General features: G+C 39.4%; 1 protein-coding gene across 1 annotated transcript in view; it reads left to right on the top strand.

Annotated features, from left to right (window-relative positions):
• Positions 1 to 14,793, top strand: part of Papss1 (3'-phosphoadenosine 5'-phosphosulfate synthase 1) — an 87,132-nt gene that overhangs the window by 43,301 nt on the left and 29,038 nt on the right. The window contains exons 8-10 of the mRNA XM_020187041.2: positions 518 to 723; positions 1,911 to 2,046; positions 8,922 to 9,190. Of these exons, the coding sequence (XP_020042630.1) occupies positions 518 to 723; positions 1,911 to 2,046; positions 8,922 to 9,190 (611 nt within the window). The remainder of the gene's footprint in view (positions 1 to 517; positions 724 to 1,910; positions 2,047 to 8,921; positions 9,191 to 14,793) is intronic.

Here is a 14,793-nt window from a genome sequence, read left to right as displayed (position 1 = left end):
GGTATTTTTTGTATTCCTGTTGCAAGGATATGCAGGTGTACTCCAGTGTACTCAATCAGTTTGCCACTTGAAATGTAGTTATTTATGTCAATTCTATTTTTAACAAGGATTGAACTTTTTCCTGAAGGGCCTGGAACATAGTTCTGAGCCTCATTCGTGTAACAGGGCATGCAGTAGATTTTCAGCACTGTTAGTAATAATCTTCTGATCTTCCTTGGTAAACAGTTACTTTTATTCTATAACTCTATATAAAACTTCTTCCAAGTACAGATTGATAGGTTGTTGTGAGTTGTGAGATGTACTAATGTATTATCTTACACAGTATTAATTTTTTAACTTTTTGTTGTTTTTTTAAAACTTCTGGGGTAATTGTTTGTTCCTATTCCTGATTGTGTATTCCTGGTGACACTGTCACTGGACCCCTGAGCCTTTTTTATTTGGAGTGTGTACACTGAACAGAAGGTGAGGCCTGTTGAATAATCTGTGCTGTGTGCTTTATGTTCTTTTGTGCCTCCAGGGGGTGTCATCAACTTGTCAGTGCCTATAGTTCTGACAGCTACTCACGAGGACAAAGAGAGGCTGGATGGCTGTACAGCGTTTGCTCTCATGTATGAGGGCCGCCGTGTGGCTATTCTTCGAAACCCAGAATTTTTTGAGCACAGGAAAGAGGAACGTTGTGCCAGACAGTGGGGAACCACGTGCAAAAACCACCCCTACATTAAGGTTCTGAATGCACCTTGCTGCATTTTATCTTGATTTGCCACTAACATTGTGCTGAAATGTGGGCATTCTCTGTGTATTAACTGTTCCATTGGATCTGCAGAATTGTGACTGGATTTTAGATTAGTGTAATAAGAATGTAGTCTTGTCATTCTGGTCCAGACAAATATTTATTCAACAAATATTTTTAGTCTTTAAATTTTTTGATGCTGGGGATTAATCCCCTTACCTTTCACTTGTTAAGCCCTATGCTCTTCTACTTAGAAACACTCCCCAGCCTATAACAAATCCTTAAAAAAAAAATCTACTCTGCCAGCCACTGAGCTGGCTGCTGGTGTTGGACTATAGGGCTGGGGGCAGGCTGGGCATAGTGTTTACTTTTGGAGGTTTGTGGTGGGAATGAATCCTGATCATATACTTACAAGGAAGATGTGAAGTCAGACTTCTATGGGAGCCCACACCAGGGTGACATAATCATTTCTGGTCTTTTTACATTGCATTTCTGGTAGGAAAATGGCAAAATAGAACTAGTCTCTCCAGAAGGCCTCGTTTACGTTATGCATTATGTGTGCAATGTTAGCATCGAAGTTAAGTTTCAGTCAGTTGTTTGGTATTTTAAAGTAGACTGAGTTTTAAAGGAAACAATGTCCACTGTGGGCACATAAAACAGGGTGGGGGAAGAGGATGCTCGAGCTGTACTGTGACGATGGACAGGTCCTGGAAGATCCCAGCTCCTCCTTCCAGAGGCAGGGAAAGAGAGTGAGTGAAGCTGGATAAAACTTGAGATAATATAGATGAATTTGTCAATGAATTTGACCAGTTGTATGAGTTTGAATTTGTCATTGATCATTAATGGTTCAGTAGTTTAGGATTGGAGAATAGGGACGGTGGGTGGATGGTCCAAGGTTACAAATTATGCTGTTAATCAACATCCAACAACAATGAAATGTTTTTTGTTTGTTTTTCTTCTGTAAATTGGATGCCTGCTTCACAAGGTTTTTGAGAAATTACAAAATGCATTCTAATTCTGTAGCATTTGTAATCCTAATACAATTGATACCACCCAACAGATTTGCCTTTAATAAGGAGAGTAGCTTACCATTGTATTCACCATTCATGAGAGGAATGTTTTTACTTATTTTGGTCTTGGTTTCTGTTTAAACAAATTATTTTCTGTTTCTTCCTATTAGATGGTTATGGAACAAGGAAATTGGCTGATTGGAGGAGATCTTCAAGTCCTGGACCGAATTTACTGGAATGATGGTCTTGATCAATATCGCCTTACTCCTGCTGAGCTCAAGCAGAAATTTAAAGATATGAATGCTGGTGAGATGCGGCCCTAATTATCTAATAACTTACAGAAGTTTTTTTCTAATGTACAACATTAGAAACAATGTATAAAAAGGCTATAAGTAAAGATATATGTAGCAATGGAATATGTAAGGAAAAGTAGGCAATCAAAACCAGCCTGAGTAGTTTTGTTATATATGAGTAATTTGATCTAGCATTTTGAATACAACGTGGAAGATGGATGGTTACAACAAACTGACCATTTACTTATTATAAAACTCACATGGGAAAGCTGAATAGAATTATAGAACAGAAGCTATTTGAATTATACACTCACAACAGTGTGCTTTATATCTCAAAATGTATTGTATGAGTGGAATGTCTCATAGGAGCAAGCACTGGAACAACAGATTTTATTGTATTCACTGTTATTTAGACAATGCTTTCTGTGCATCTTTATATGCTGTTGTGCCACGAGCTCAGGATCCGTAATAAATATGACAGGGGCTTGCAGTATGGAAGAGAGAGACATTGATGGGACCTGAGGCACAGGGTTCTGTTTTAAAAAGTGAAATGAGATCAGATGCATAAGCACTTAGAATAGCACCTGGCATATAGTAAGAGATACGAGTGTCACAGCTTCTTTCTGGTAGCCAAGGCAACCTGTCCACATTTGTGTGAAGATTAGAGGAGGAGTATCTGTTTATTCCTGGTGTAGTTTGCTGAAATTTAAGGTGGTATGAACTTGAAATGGGTTAAGACCCAGAAGCCTCAAGATGGGCCACACATTTTAGTTCCCTACAGTTCCCACCCAGTCTGCCTCCACCCCCATTCAGTCACATTCCTGCTTGGCCCCTTGGGATTGGAGGATATCCCTCTCTCCCCCTAACTCCTTCCTACCTTCTGAGCTTTATTTTTCTCCTCTAAATTTGAATAAATACTTGACTTGAACAATCCAGGAACTTCTCTGAGTACTAACTTGAGAGTTTCCCATGTACAGCTCATTCTCTTCTTTCTTGCTAATACATTTTGGGCCCATTGATGAGTGAATAATAATTGATACAGTAATGGTGCCCAATTCTCTTGTTAGTGTGTGATTTAGGGTCCACATGAATGTCAGTTCTGGCCATTGAGATGTAAAGGAGAGGGCTTTCAGGAAAAGTTTTCCTTCCTAATAAGAAACTGGCTTATAACCAAAAAAACCCCTTTCTCACTTTCTCTTTTCTTTTACCCCCAATTTGAATGCTGTTGTTAGGATACAGTGTTTGGAGCTCTTGTAGCTGTTTTGTTTTGTATTCTGAAGAATCCCAGACATGCTAACCTGTGTTCTTACACAGGTCTGAAACTGGAGTAATCTACCTCCAAATTTCTTATTCAAAGAGAAAGTATGTACTTGAATTACTTAAGAAACTTCTAGTTGGGTCTTCTATTATTTGTAGCCAGCAGCAATAGATAGTTTATTGCATGTAGGCTTCTCTTTTTTTTTCTGGTGAACAGAAACACGTTTAATGGAGGACTTGCTGAGACCACCTTAATTTTTTTTTTGCCAAAATTTGAATTCATATCTGGATTTGATGTTAGTAAATTGTTTGCATTGTAGAGATCTTATCATGGAATTATTGCTTATAATTAGGCACTTTAATATTACATCTGTTTTGCACTCTTCTTTGTGAACCAAACATTTAAAGTCATTTAGGGAATTTGTTGTGTAATGAGTGATTACAACTTGGTTTAAAGTAGCCTCACATCAAACAGCAAAGATTCATGGTGTTATTTTGTTTACTTTTCCATTGTAGACTAAGGCAAATAAGCCACAGACCAAGGAATTTACTTTGTAGTTCTGCTAACTCTTTAAGGAACCCAGTAACTCATCCACTGATGAGTTCAAGAGAGAGAAAGTGGGAATATTGGTTTGTTTATTTATTTATTTATTATGCCTAGTTTTTTTTCTTACCTCTTCCTCCTCCTCCTCCTCCCCTCTTAGAAGAAGTATTTTGAATACCCCATGATGGCTGTTGTCTTGTACACAACATTAATTTAGTCAATTTAACTGTTTTTAAGCCATTTTGTAGCTGATAGGATTGAGAGGTCTGTAATAAATACCCACATTGCTGATTGCAAGGTGTTATACTTCCAGATGGCAGGTTCTTTGAATCCTGATGACTGACCAATATCCTGGAGTGGAAGGATGAAGTTCACTTAAGCCAAATAAGGCCCCGTTAGTGTTTATTATGCACAGACTGTTGTGTCCTGCTGATTACAAAGGGAAGAGCTTACACAGTTTCTTTAAGACTAGCACACGGCAGTACAGGGTTGAATACATCTGAGAAAGTTTTGTAGAATTGTTGAATTACAAACTATCAAGTGAGTGAATGAACAGAGATGTCAGAAAGTTCAGTAGTGTCAGGATGACTCATGAGGATATTAAGGCAGAAGCAGGTAGTTTATGAAGTCAGTGGACTTTCTTGACTGTAAGTGGCTGTGAGCTAGAGATGCTGTGACCTCAAATCAGTGAAAACAGCCTGTGTCTGGCGGGTTGGAGCAGCATGCAGAAGCACCCTTAGATGAGGCTCTGAATGTCATTTCATCAAGTGAGCATTTAGGGAAGGATGTCAAGGTTAAAGGACACCATGAGGTGTTTAGGCATTGGGGGGTTCTGTCCATTGGGTGACCTCACCAGCCCTGAAGGGAAGGAAGAAAGCAGTGCTTCTGAAGTGATACACAGGAGCTGGGATGAGAAAGTGTTAGCAGAAGCTAGTGGTGCTGGTGGTTTCCAGGCTCCCCAACTGCTTCTCCCTCCATGTTTTAGTTTTCTTCTGAAGCCTCTCATTCTGCAGCAGGAGCACAGAACCTCTTCCTAGGTTAGCCCTTATTTACCTTCTGGCCCAGACAGCAGAGAAGATGGAAAGATCCTGGAGAAGCAGCAGCACAGAGACCAGTTGTTAAAAGCTTTATATTCACCATTACTTTCTACTGTAATTGGAAAGCATTTCTATTCCTGAGACTGGAGAACAGCTTGTTGCTGTCATGTTTGGGGTATGAGAATACGAGCTTGTGAAAAATTCTAAATTCATGTGTTCATATTTACTCAGGCACCTGATCTCTGTCTTACTAATTCCCTTCTTTCTTCCTTATAAACAGTTGAAGTAAAAGTAAGGCCAGTAATTTGTAACAATTCTGAAGGAAGAAGGAAGATCAAACTCCTTATTTCCAGTTCTTGTTAAAAAAAAAAAAACAACTTCCGCAAAGCACCTGCCCCCCTCGACATACTCCCTAGCAAAAATCAAGCCAAAGCAAACCAAAACAAGACTTTTTAACTTTTAGTTTTAAAAGAGTTTAAAATTTACAGAAAAATTACAAGACTACCACTATATTTTCACCTAGATTCCTTTTCATTCTCTGAGAGAATGAAGTACCATGATGCTTCATTCCTCCTTAGTATTTCCACCTGTACTTCCTAAAAATAAGGACAGTGTTTTACCTGACTGTGTCATGCTCATCAAACTCAGGAAATAGTATTGATGGAATATTCTCGGATGCATATATTCCGTTCAAGTTATGCCATTGTCCTAACAATGTTTTTTAATGCAAAGCCAGTCAGCGGCACCACCAAAGTGTCATCTTTACCCCTCCATCTTTTGTGGTTCAGAATCTGGGGCATGTCTGTTTAGTCTCCTTGAAGCCAGGACAGTTGCTTAGCCTTCATCTTGTCTTTCATGACTTTGATGTTTCTGTAGAGCACACATCATTTCCTTTTATTGTTGCTCAGTCTCCACGATTAGATTCAGGTCATACATTGAAGAATATGATGGGAAGAAGTATAACTCAGTGCATCACATCAAGGGGCTTACAATTTTGATTTGTCTCTCATGGGTAAAGTTAACTTCTGTTTTTAAAATTAAACTTTATCACTTGTCTAATTTGTGTTTACCAGGTTTTTCTACTGTTCACAAATTATTATGTACTCACTTATAAGTATTTGTGGGAAAGACTTTCAGAATCTGTAAATATTCCATTGTCACCAGACTCTTACTTGTTAGTTTTATCATTTTATTTATATTTATGTGTGTGTGTGTGTGTGTATTTTTTGCAGTTCTGGGATCAAATCCAGGGCCTTGTGCATGCTAAGCAAGCATTGTACCACTTACATCCTCGTTTTAGTAACATCCCCAACCTTATCTCCGTAGTTTTAGTATGTTACAAATACTACTGAATGGTGATACTCTAATTCTAGCCTTCCCTTGGTTGACTTTCTGCTATAAGAAAGAATTTCAATTTCTTCCCCATTAATTGATTTATCTATTATTCTTTAGGGATTCACAGATGCCTATTTTATTCATTGAGTTACAATTCATTATTATCATTATTTACTTGGATACATAGCTTGTCCTTTCTTTGCCATTGGGGATCTGCCAAACTGTTTGCTATGTTCTTTTGACATGTCCCCATCGTTTCTTGAGCACTTCCTTTTTCTATAGCACAAAACAATATTCTATGTCATGTTGTACTGTCCTTGCCCTAGTCCTAAAACAGCCATTTGCCAAGGAGTCTTTGCTCGTTTAAGTGGGGAATGGTATTTAGAATGCAAAATTGGGGATTTAGTTTTGCTACTAACTAGTAAGACCTTTCAGTAGACAGAACTAGGATGTGCTTATATAGCTGGTCTTTTTTATCCATGGACTCCGCATCAGCTGGTTCAAAATTCTTGGGTTATACATCTACAGATTCAAGTAACTCCAGATCAAAAATATTTAAATTGAACTGAATATGTACAGACTTTCTCAAGTTTACTCCCTAAATAATATTTTCTATCATCTATTTAAATAGCATTTACATTGTTTTAGGTATTACAAGCAATCTAGAGATGATTTAAAGTATCTGGCAGGATGAGCAAAGCTTCTATACAAATGCTGTGCCATTTCATATAAGGGACTTAAACATTGTGGGGCATCCTGGAACCAGCTTCCCACAGATCCTAGGTGATGTCTTGTATGCATACACACATGTATTTGTAATATTCCTTGTGTATCTTTTTATATAACTGAAAGCCATGAAGTCACACTGATGTTTTCTATTTTAGTCCAATACCATATAGTCTATTCTCTACTTTCTCCTTCTGTATTTATGTCTTCCATCTATAGTAAGAATTTTTGTCTCCCTTGTTCTCAATTTAGTGACTGCTTTGCACGACCTCCCTGTATCTGAGCATTCTTCCAATCAAACAGACTTCTTTGTACTACATCCCTGTACATAAACAGTCTTCCAATCAAATGGACCATCATCTTAGCCATGGCTCTGTTGGACCCAAGTACCAGACAGTTTCTTAGTTCCTGGTGCTGCAGGCTAGTGCTGCAGGCTTGTGCTGGGCTCCCCAGTGCAGTGACACACCAGCCCAGGACGAGAATTCTTAAATGCTTAGTAAGTGTTATTTGGTGATTTAAAGCTGTTTATTCAGAAGGGACAAGGTGAGGTGAGGGAAGAGTGGCCAGAAAACTAAACCCAGTGATGAAATTTTGGCCAGAGCCAGAGTAGCGGATTACGTTCAGGCAGTAATTCCCTTAACTAAGGGATATTAGCGCTCCTGTGTTCAGTAGGCACTCTGGATCTGTTCTTCCTTAGAAAGTTGCAGGGGAATAGAGTTAAGAAGTAAAAGTGCTGAGGAGTGGAGTTATTTCATTATTAATGGTCAAAGAGATGTTTCAAGGTCTTCTATGTCCGTTTGTAAAACAAACTTTGAGGTGAATTTCGAAGGAAGAATAAAAAATTTTTCAGATCTGTATCCCTTCTCCATCTCAGAGCAGAATGATTTTAAGTGCTTGTATACTTAACAAGACTTTCCTGTGCTTTGTATCTTCTGTCACTCACATCATCTGTTTTCTAGGTGAAAACCAGCACTGTACATGTATAAAAGATAACTGGACAACTTCCAATAATAATAATAATAATAATAATAATAATAATAATAATGCTATACATCTTGGATATTATAGGATGTGGCAAAACAAAACCAAAGAATCTTAGTGAAGTATGGTGCCACAGTCTTCCTCCTGTAATTTTGTCCTGGTAATAGATCAGGATCAGAATCGAAAATAGGTTGAAGATGATGTCTGCTGTTTTACTTAAAAGTATTAGGGGAGGGACGGTGCTCCTCTCTGAGTCGAGCTTGGGTCAACATAGAGGGATAAAGTGCCATGTGTTGTGGGGACAGTAAACACAGAGCTCCTCTAAGTGGATTGTCTCTGTACTCTGACCAGAAGAGAAATCTCCTGGTAGCTAGCACCACGTAGGAATGAAGCTAGGGGTGTAAATAGGAAGTAGTTCACTAACTCAGTCTTTCAGTTTTCTTTATTTGAATGAGCATTGGTGCTCATAAGGTGTATCATTGTTGCTAAACTATAATCCAAAACCCAGACCTCATGTCACAAAACAAAATGGAATTCTAGTCAACCAAGTTGGTTAGTATAAATAAGCCTAATTAGATAGTAAGTAAAAATTTGAAACTATAAATATTTCTTCCTTTTTGTCTCCTTTTAATAAAGTAGTGTCTTACTTAGCTCCTATGGAAGAATTGACCTGGTGGGTCATTGAGGTACAGAATGAGAATTTAAATCTGTCATAAGCAGTTGAACTGAGATGTTAGAGCCAGAAAGAAAGTCTGACATCTTTCCCATGAATGCATAATGTAATTGTTATAAATCTGTGATTGTTCTGTTATATATCCTAAAGCATGTAAGATTTACTTAATATGCAGTAGAATGTATGTCATGCACTGTAAAATAAATGGTCAAAGCAGGACATAGCTTTCACTCATTTCTGGTTCTCAGCATACATATATTTGCTTGATCCTAAGCATCAAGCTTTGAGAAGAATTTCAAGTTAGAAATTCTTAACTCTGGAAATTGTCTTTTCAGATGCTGTCTTTGCGTTTCAGTTACGCAACCCTGTGCACAACGGACATGCTCTGTTAATGCAGGATACTCATAAGCAACTTCTGGAGAGGGGCTACCGGCGCCCTGTACTCCTCCTTCATCCTCTTGGTGGCTGGACAAAGGATGATGATGTTCCTTTGATGTGGCGTATGAAGCAGCATGCGGCTGTGCTGGAGGAAGGAATTCTGAATCCTGAAACAACAGTGGTGGCCATTTTCCCATCTCCCATGATGTATGCTGGGCCAACCGAGGTAGATTGCTTTTAAGAAAAATAGTTTCTGCCTGGTAGCGAGGGGGTGAGGGGGGTGGAGAGGGAAGGGGTGGGGGAAAGGGAGGTGGTGGGGGGAAGGGAGGAGAAATGACCCAAATAATGTATGCACATATGACTAAAAGAAAAAAAACAAAAAGATTGTTACTGCAGCAGAACTGAGGCTACTCTTGCTAACACAGTAGCTTCACCAACTAACCTATTGATTTTTCTCTGATGGCTAGGTCCATTCCAAATACTCAGCATATACCTGAGTAGTCTACTGTTAGAAATGTTCTCTAGCTATAGCCCCACCAAAAGGCAGCCTCCTTGGAAAAGAGAAGGTGAGGAGAGGTTGCTGTTGCTTTTTTTGTGGTTTGTGGATTTTGGTCCCAGCCATGACAGAGGGATAGTTCCCTGCAGACAGAAGCTGAGTGAGGCTAGGAATGTATAACACAAGGCTCTCTTGTGACCACTAGCCATGTTATAGATACAGCTCCAACAAGAACAAAGTCCTAGGTCACTCTCCCCCTAGGGCAGAGTTTTGTTAAAGGGATTTCAGAGGGAAGAAAAGCATTGTATCTGTGTCATTCATTTTTCTGTCACTATAACCAACACCTGAGATAATCAACTTAGAAGGAGGAATGGTTTATTTTGGTTTGCAGTAGTGTTTTTGTTTTGGTAAGGCTGGGGTTTGAACTCAGCTTCTGTGCTTATAAAGCAGGTCCTCTGCCGCTTGAGCCATTCCTCCAGTTCTGGAGTTTTTGGACATAGTCCATAATCAGTTGGCCCCATTGCTTTTGGGCCTGTGGTGAGACAGCACATCATGGCTTAAAAACCTAGTGGACTAGACCTATTCATGTTATTGCTGGGAAGTGAGAGAAAGGAAGGAGCCAGGATCCCATTTTCCCTTTCAAGGACACAACCCCAGGGACCAAACATCTCCCACTAGGTCACTTCCCCCAGTAGTGCTAAACTGAGGTTTAAGCCTCCTACACAAGGGCCTTTGGGTGAAAGTCCCAGATCTAAACTATGGCATTCCACCCCGGCCCTCAAAGGCTTATGGCAGTCTCCCAACATGAAATGTGTTCAGTATCTTAGATAAATGTTCAGATGTTCTTCATCTGTTTTTTTGTGAATGACTGGAACATAATTGAGTCAGGAAATAAAATTGTTCCTTGATATGGGGGGTGGGGTGTAGAATTCTCATGGTCAGAAGGAATGTTTGAGATCTTTTATATCCATATGCAAAGAAGAGGAAAATTAGGTTTTAGCTTCAGGGCAGAGTAGGCTTTCACAAACTATTTGTTGAGTGAATGAATAAATCAGTGAGTGACCTCAAAGATAGTGGGTAGGAAATTCCCAGCCAGCTTCTTGCAGAGTTTTGAAGATAAAGAATGGAATGCACATTATTACTGCATTCCTTTTCATCCCTGCCTCAAAGGGAGATGAATTCACTTAGCGTCATCTTAGAGGCAAACCTGTTTTAAAATGATCCAAGTAATTTAGTGGTACAAACAGTATGATGTCTTCCTTCAAAAAAATTTAAAAGATAATCTTTGAGATCAAGCCTAAAAATTTTTATTGGAGCTTAGGTATTGGGTTGTATATTCTGTTCCTTCTTTATCCAAGAAAAACATGAGTAACAATAAGCTAAAAGATTAAAATCTATTCGACTCTTCTTGTCAGTCCAGCCCACATAATGTAATGAAACTTCCATGTCAGGTAAAACTGATATTCTTCCCTGTTTGCTAGTGTTACCTGTTCATCAGAATTGGCCAGTGTAACCCTTTGTGTTTTCTGCAGACCACATGACTTCTAGTTCCTGCATTTCAAGGAGGAACTCATTTTTGAAATAAAGTAACAATTTTATTCTGATGGTTCCCCCCCAACTGGTACTGGTGATATCTATCATCCTCATCTTCCTCCTTATCTCATTTATGGTTTTAAGGGAGTCATTTGGTCTGAGGTTCTCCTGAATTAATGGATGAATTTTTTTTAATGTGGGAATGATCCAAATGAGTTTGGGATGGGGTATAGGTTTATGATCAATACCTCACTGAATGCCAGCCAGGAGAGTAAAGGAATTTGCTTTCTCTATTTAGGAACTGTTTTGTCTTCCTTCTACTTCTTATTCCCTATCAACTGAACTAAAAGCTGCTTTTATTTTTTACTTTATTTTATTTATTAATTCTTTTAGCAGTAGTAGAGCTTGAATTTGGTCCTTGAGCTTTTAAACAAGTGTTCTACCACTTGAGACATTCCCCCTGCCCTTCTTTTGGTTTTAGTTGTTTTTCAGATAGGGCATAAATAAATAATAAAGTAGCCAGTGATGGAAAACAGAAACCCTATCTTGAGAGACTATTGTAAAGGATCAGGCTTGCTGTGTTGTCTAAATCAGGAAAATTTTTGTCTTCTGACTTGAGAGCCAGGTATGTTTCTGAAGGAAGATTCAAAGGTATACTTTTAGGTACATGGCTTTCCTTAGCATTTTCCTCCTTACAAGACAAAGCTGGGTAGTTGGTAATGTTGGAGGAAGAATTTTTCCTCACTCATCCTAGGCTCACAGCTGAGATACCTATTTGTAAAGACAGATTAATATGAGAATACAAATGTATTTAATACACGTTTTACATGACACCAGAGCCTTCATAAAGGAAGACCCCAAGAAACAGATAAGCCCATGTGTTATGCTCAGGTTTGATGAAGAGTGGACAGTTGTATTGGAAGGATGACTGGACAAAGGGAGTGCAGTCTAAGACTGACAAAGCTGGGAACTAAGCTAAGGCTCTTGTTTAGATTCACCTCTGTCCTCAGGTCTTCAGACAAAATACCTCTTCCTTCAGAGACAGAGAGGAGGCCAGGAATGTAAGGGTGTGACCACTTCAGGGGAAGTTTGCTAGACTTTATGACCTGCCTCAGAGGAGAAAGGAGACAGTGCCTTTCTTGCTACTACAGTTTTCTCGGATGCGAAGGTGCCATGTTTTGTTGTAGTGTGTCCTGAACTCGGTCAGGGTGTTTGCTGTTGGAGAATCTCTCCAGGCCTCTGATTGACTCTGATCACTGTCCACAGGGCTATCAGGTAAAAGTAATGTAAGTGTGTGGTTGAGGAGCCTGGTTTGCCACCAGCTGGTTTGTAATTTCAGTAACTCCCTAGACTTCTCTGGAGCATGTTTATATGCACAGTAGTGACTGTTTAAAGGATGCGCAAGTAGGACTAAATATTTCAAGGCTTTATTCCATTCTGCTCATTTTCTAAGTTTATTTTAACTTCATATTGAATCATACATAGGAAGAAGGATATGTTTCGTAGGTGTGCCTTAAGTGAATTTTTCCCATTTGAACATAAGCACCAGTCTCCAGATTTTTTTTTAAAGCTTGTGTCAGCTTTTAAAAAAAGCTCTTCTTCCTCCTCTCATTCACACTTATTCTCTCTCATAAGTTCAACTTGTGCTGAAGGTTGTATACCTTGGGAAGCAGACTGAGAGTAAGGTGTTAGGTTCAGGAATTTATTAGGGAGAGCTGTTAGAGTCAGCACTTGCGAAAGGGAGCAGGACTGGGCAAAATTGGTTGTTGAGCTATAGTTCAATCTCAGTGACTTTACAAAATACATAAAAATAGTATTATATTTACATATAATAACTAACTTAATCCTTACGACAACACTATTATTATTTACAGTTTACAGATAAGTCAACCCATAGTAGAGAAGTTAAATAACATGATTAAGATTACATAGTAGTAGGGGCTGGGCACAGTGGCTCATATCTGTAATCCAAGCTACCCAGGAGGCAGAGATCGGTAAGATCACAGTTTAGGTTAGTAAGACCCCATCTCAATGAATTAGCCAGGCCTGGTGATATACATTTGTAATCCCAGCTGCTTGGGAGGCAGAGGTAGGAGGATCACAGTTCAAGGCTGACCCTGGGTGAAAATTTGAGACCCTGTCCAAAAAATAACTAAAGCAAAAGAGGGTTGGGGCATGGCTTAAGTGGTAGAGCACCTACCTAGCAAGCACAAGGCCCTGAACTCAGGTCCACAAACATAAAAAGATTATGTGTAGTAAATGGTAGCAGTGGGATTTGAGCCTAAGTTTACCCTGTGGGAGGTTCTGGAAAGTCCCTTCAGAGATATCCTGAGCTGCGTGAGAATCAGTACCCTAGCCATATTAACCAGGCATTGGCTGCACAGGGTAGACACACACTTTCTTTGTTTGTTTTTTTTCAGTACTAAAAGATTGAACTGAGGGCCTCACGTTTGTCAGGCAAGTGTTCTACTTGAGCCATGTTTGCAGCCATTTTGCATTTAGTTTGTTTTTCAGATAGGGTCCCATACTAATTTTGCTTGGGCCACTTTGACTCTGGCTCTGAGTAGCTGGTATCACAGGCATGTGTCACCAAGCCTGGCTTGTTTTTGGGAGAAGTTCTTGCTAACTTTTTGACCAGGCCAGACTTGAAGTGCAATTCTTCTGTCTCTGCCTCCCAAGTGGCTGGGATTATAGGTATGAGCCACTGTGCCCAGCCCACTGCTGCTGTTTTCAGCAAGGGCCATTTCTAAAGGGGTCCAGTAGATGTAGGGTGTCTGCTGGCGGATTCTCTTGTGTCTGGCTTCTTTCATTTTACATTTTGCTGTGAAGCTCACCCCTATTGTTTGTGGTTGGTGGCAGGCTGCTTATTCTCAGTACCGTGGAGTATTCCGTTGTGTGATTTTACCCAGTGTTCTCAGGGGCATTTGGGCAGTTTCTAGGTTTTTGCTGTGATCAGTAGTGCTAGGTGAAGATTTAGTACATGACTTTTTGTGAACACATCTGTTGTTTGCAGGTAAGAGGAGAATTGTTGGGTCATGGGTGCACATAATGTTCAATGGAAGGAGCTGCTTCCAGTCCATTTGCCACTGTGGGTGTGCCATTTGCACATCCATCAGCTCTGTGCCCTCACCAACACTTGATTATCTATTGCATATAACCATTTTGCTTCTCTGATCGCGACTACTTCCATCCTCTGTAATAGTTTTCTGTTTTTAACAAACTTTTTTAAAACTTCAAAAATCATCTCATTGAACCAGTTTCACAGAAGAGGTGATAGAAATGTATAGTAACACAGCTGTAATTACAGGTGATAATTAAGAATTCGGGTATGGCAGTCCATTTTTATTGAGCTCTCACTATACTTGCCAGGCAGTGTTCTAAGTGGCTTATATCTGTTAACTGACTTAGTCCTTAAACAGCACTAAGAAGGGAGGTGCCACTGTTATCACAGGTTATGGATGAGGAAACCCATGGAGAGAGGTTCTGTAACCTGCCCAAGATCACAGGAGTAAATGGTGGAAGTGGAATTTGAGCCCAAGTAGTGTGGCTTTTGAGCCATGCATTACAATTTTAGAGAATTTTAAATATAATATTACTTAATATTTTAACAACATTTTTAAAATATGTAAGCACATAATTTTATTAGCATGTATTAATTGTACTAGCCACATATTTTCTGAAGTACATTCATAGGAGTTCCAAAATCATGAGTTAGTTATTGTGGCTCTGGCTGACAAACATTAGAGGTACAGTTTCCCAGAGTAGCTTTCAGACATTTGTTTGTCACATCCTGGAGTGGT

Source organism: Castor canadensis, chromosome 9 (assembly GCF_047511655.1).
Source record: "Castor canadensis chromosome 9, mCasCan1.hap1v2, whole genome shotgun sequence".
In the NCBI taxonomy this organism is placed as follows: Eukaryota; Metazoa; Chordata; class Mammalia; order Rodentia; family Castoridae; genus Castor; species Castor canadensis.
The sequence above is the reverse complement of the archived record's forward strand: the minus strand, read 5'-3'. Positions and strand labels throughout refer to the sequence as shown.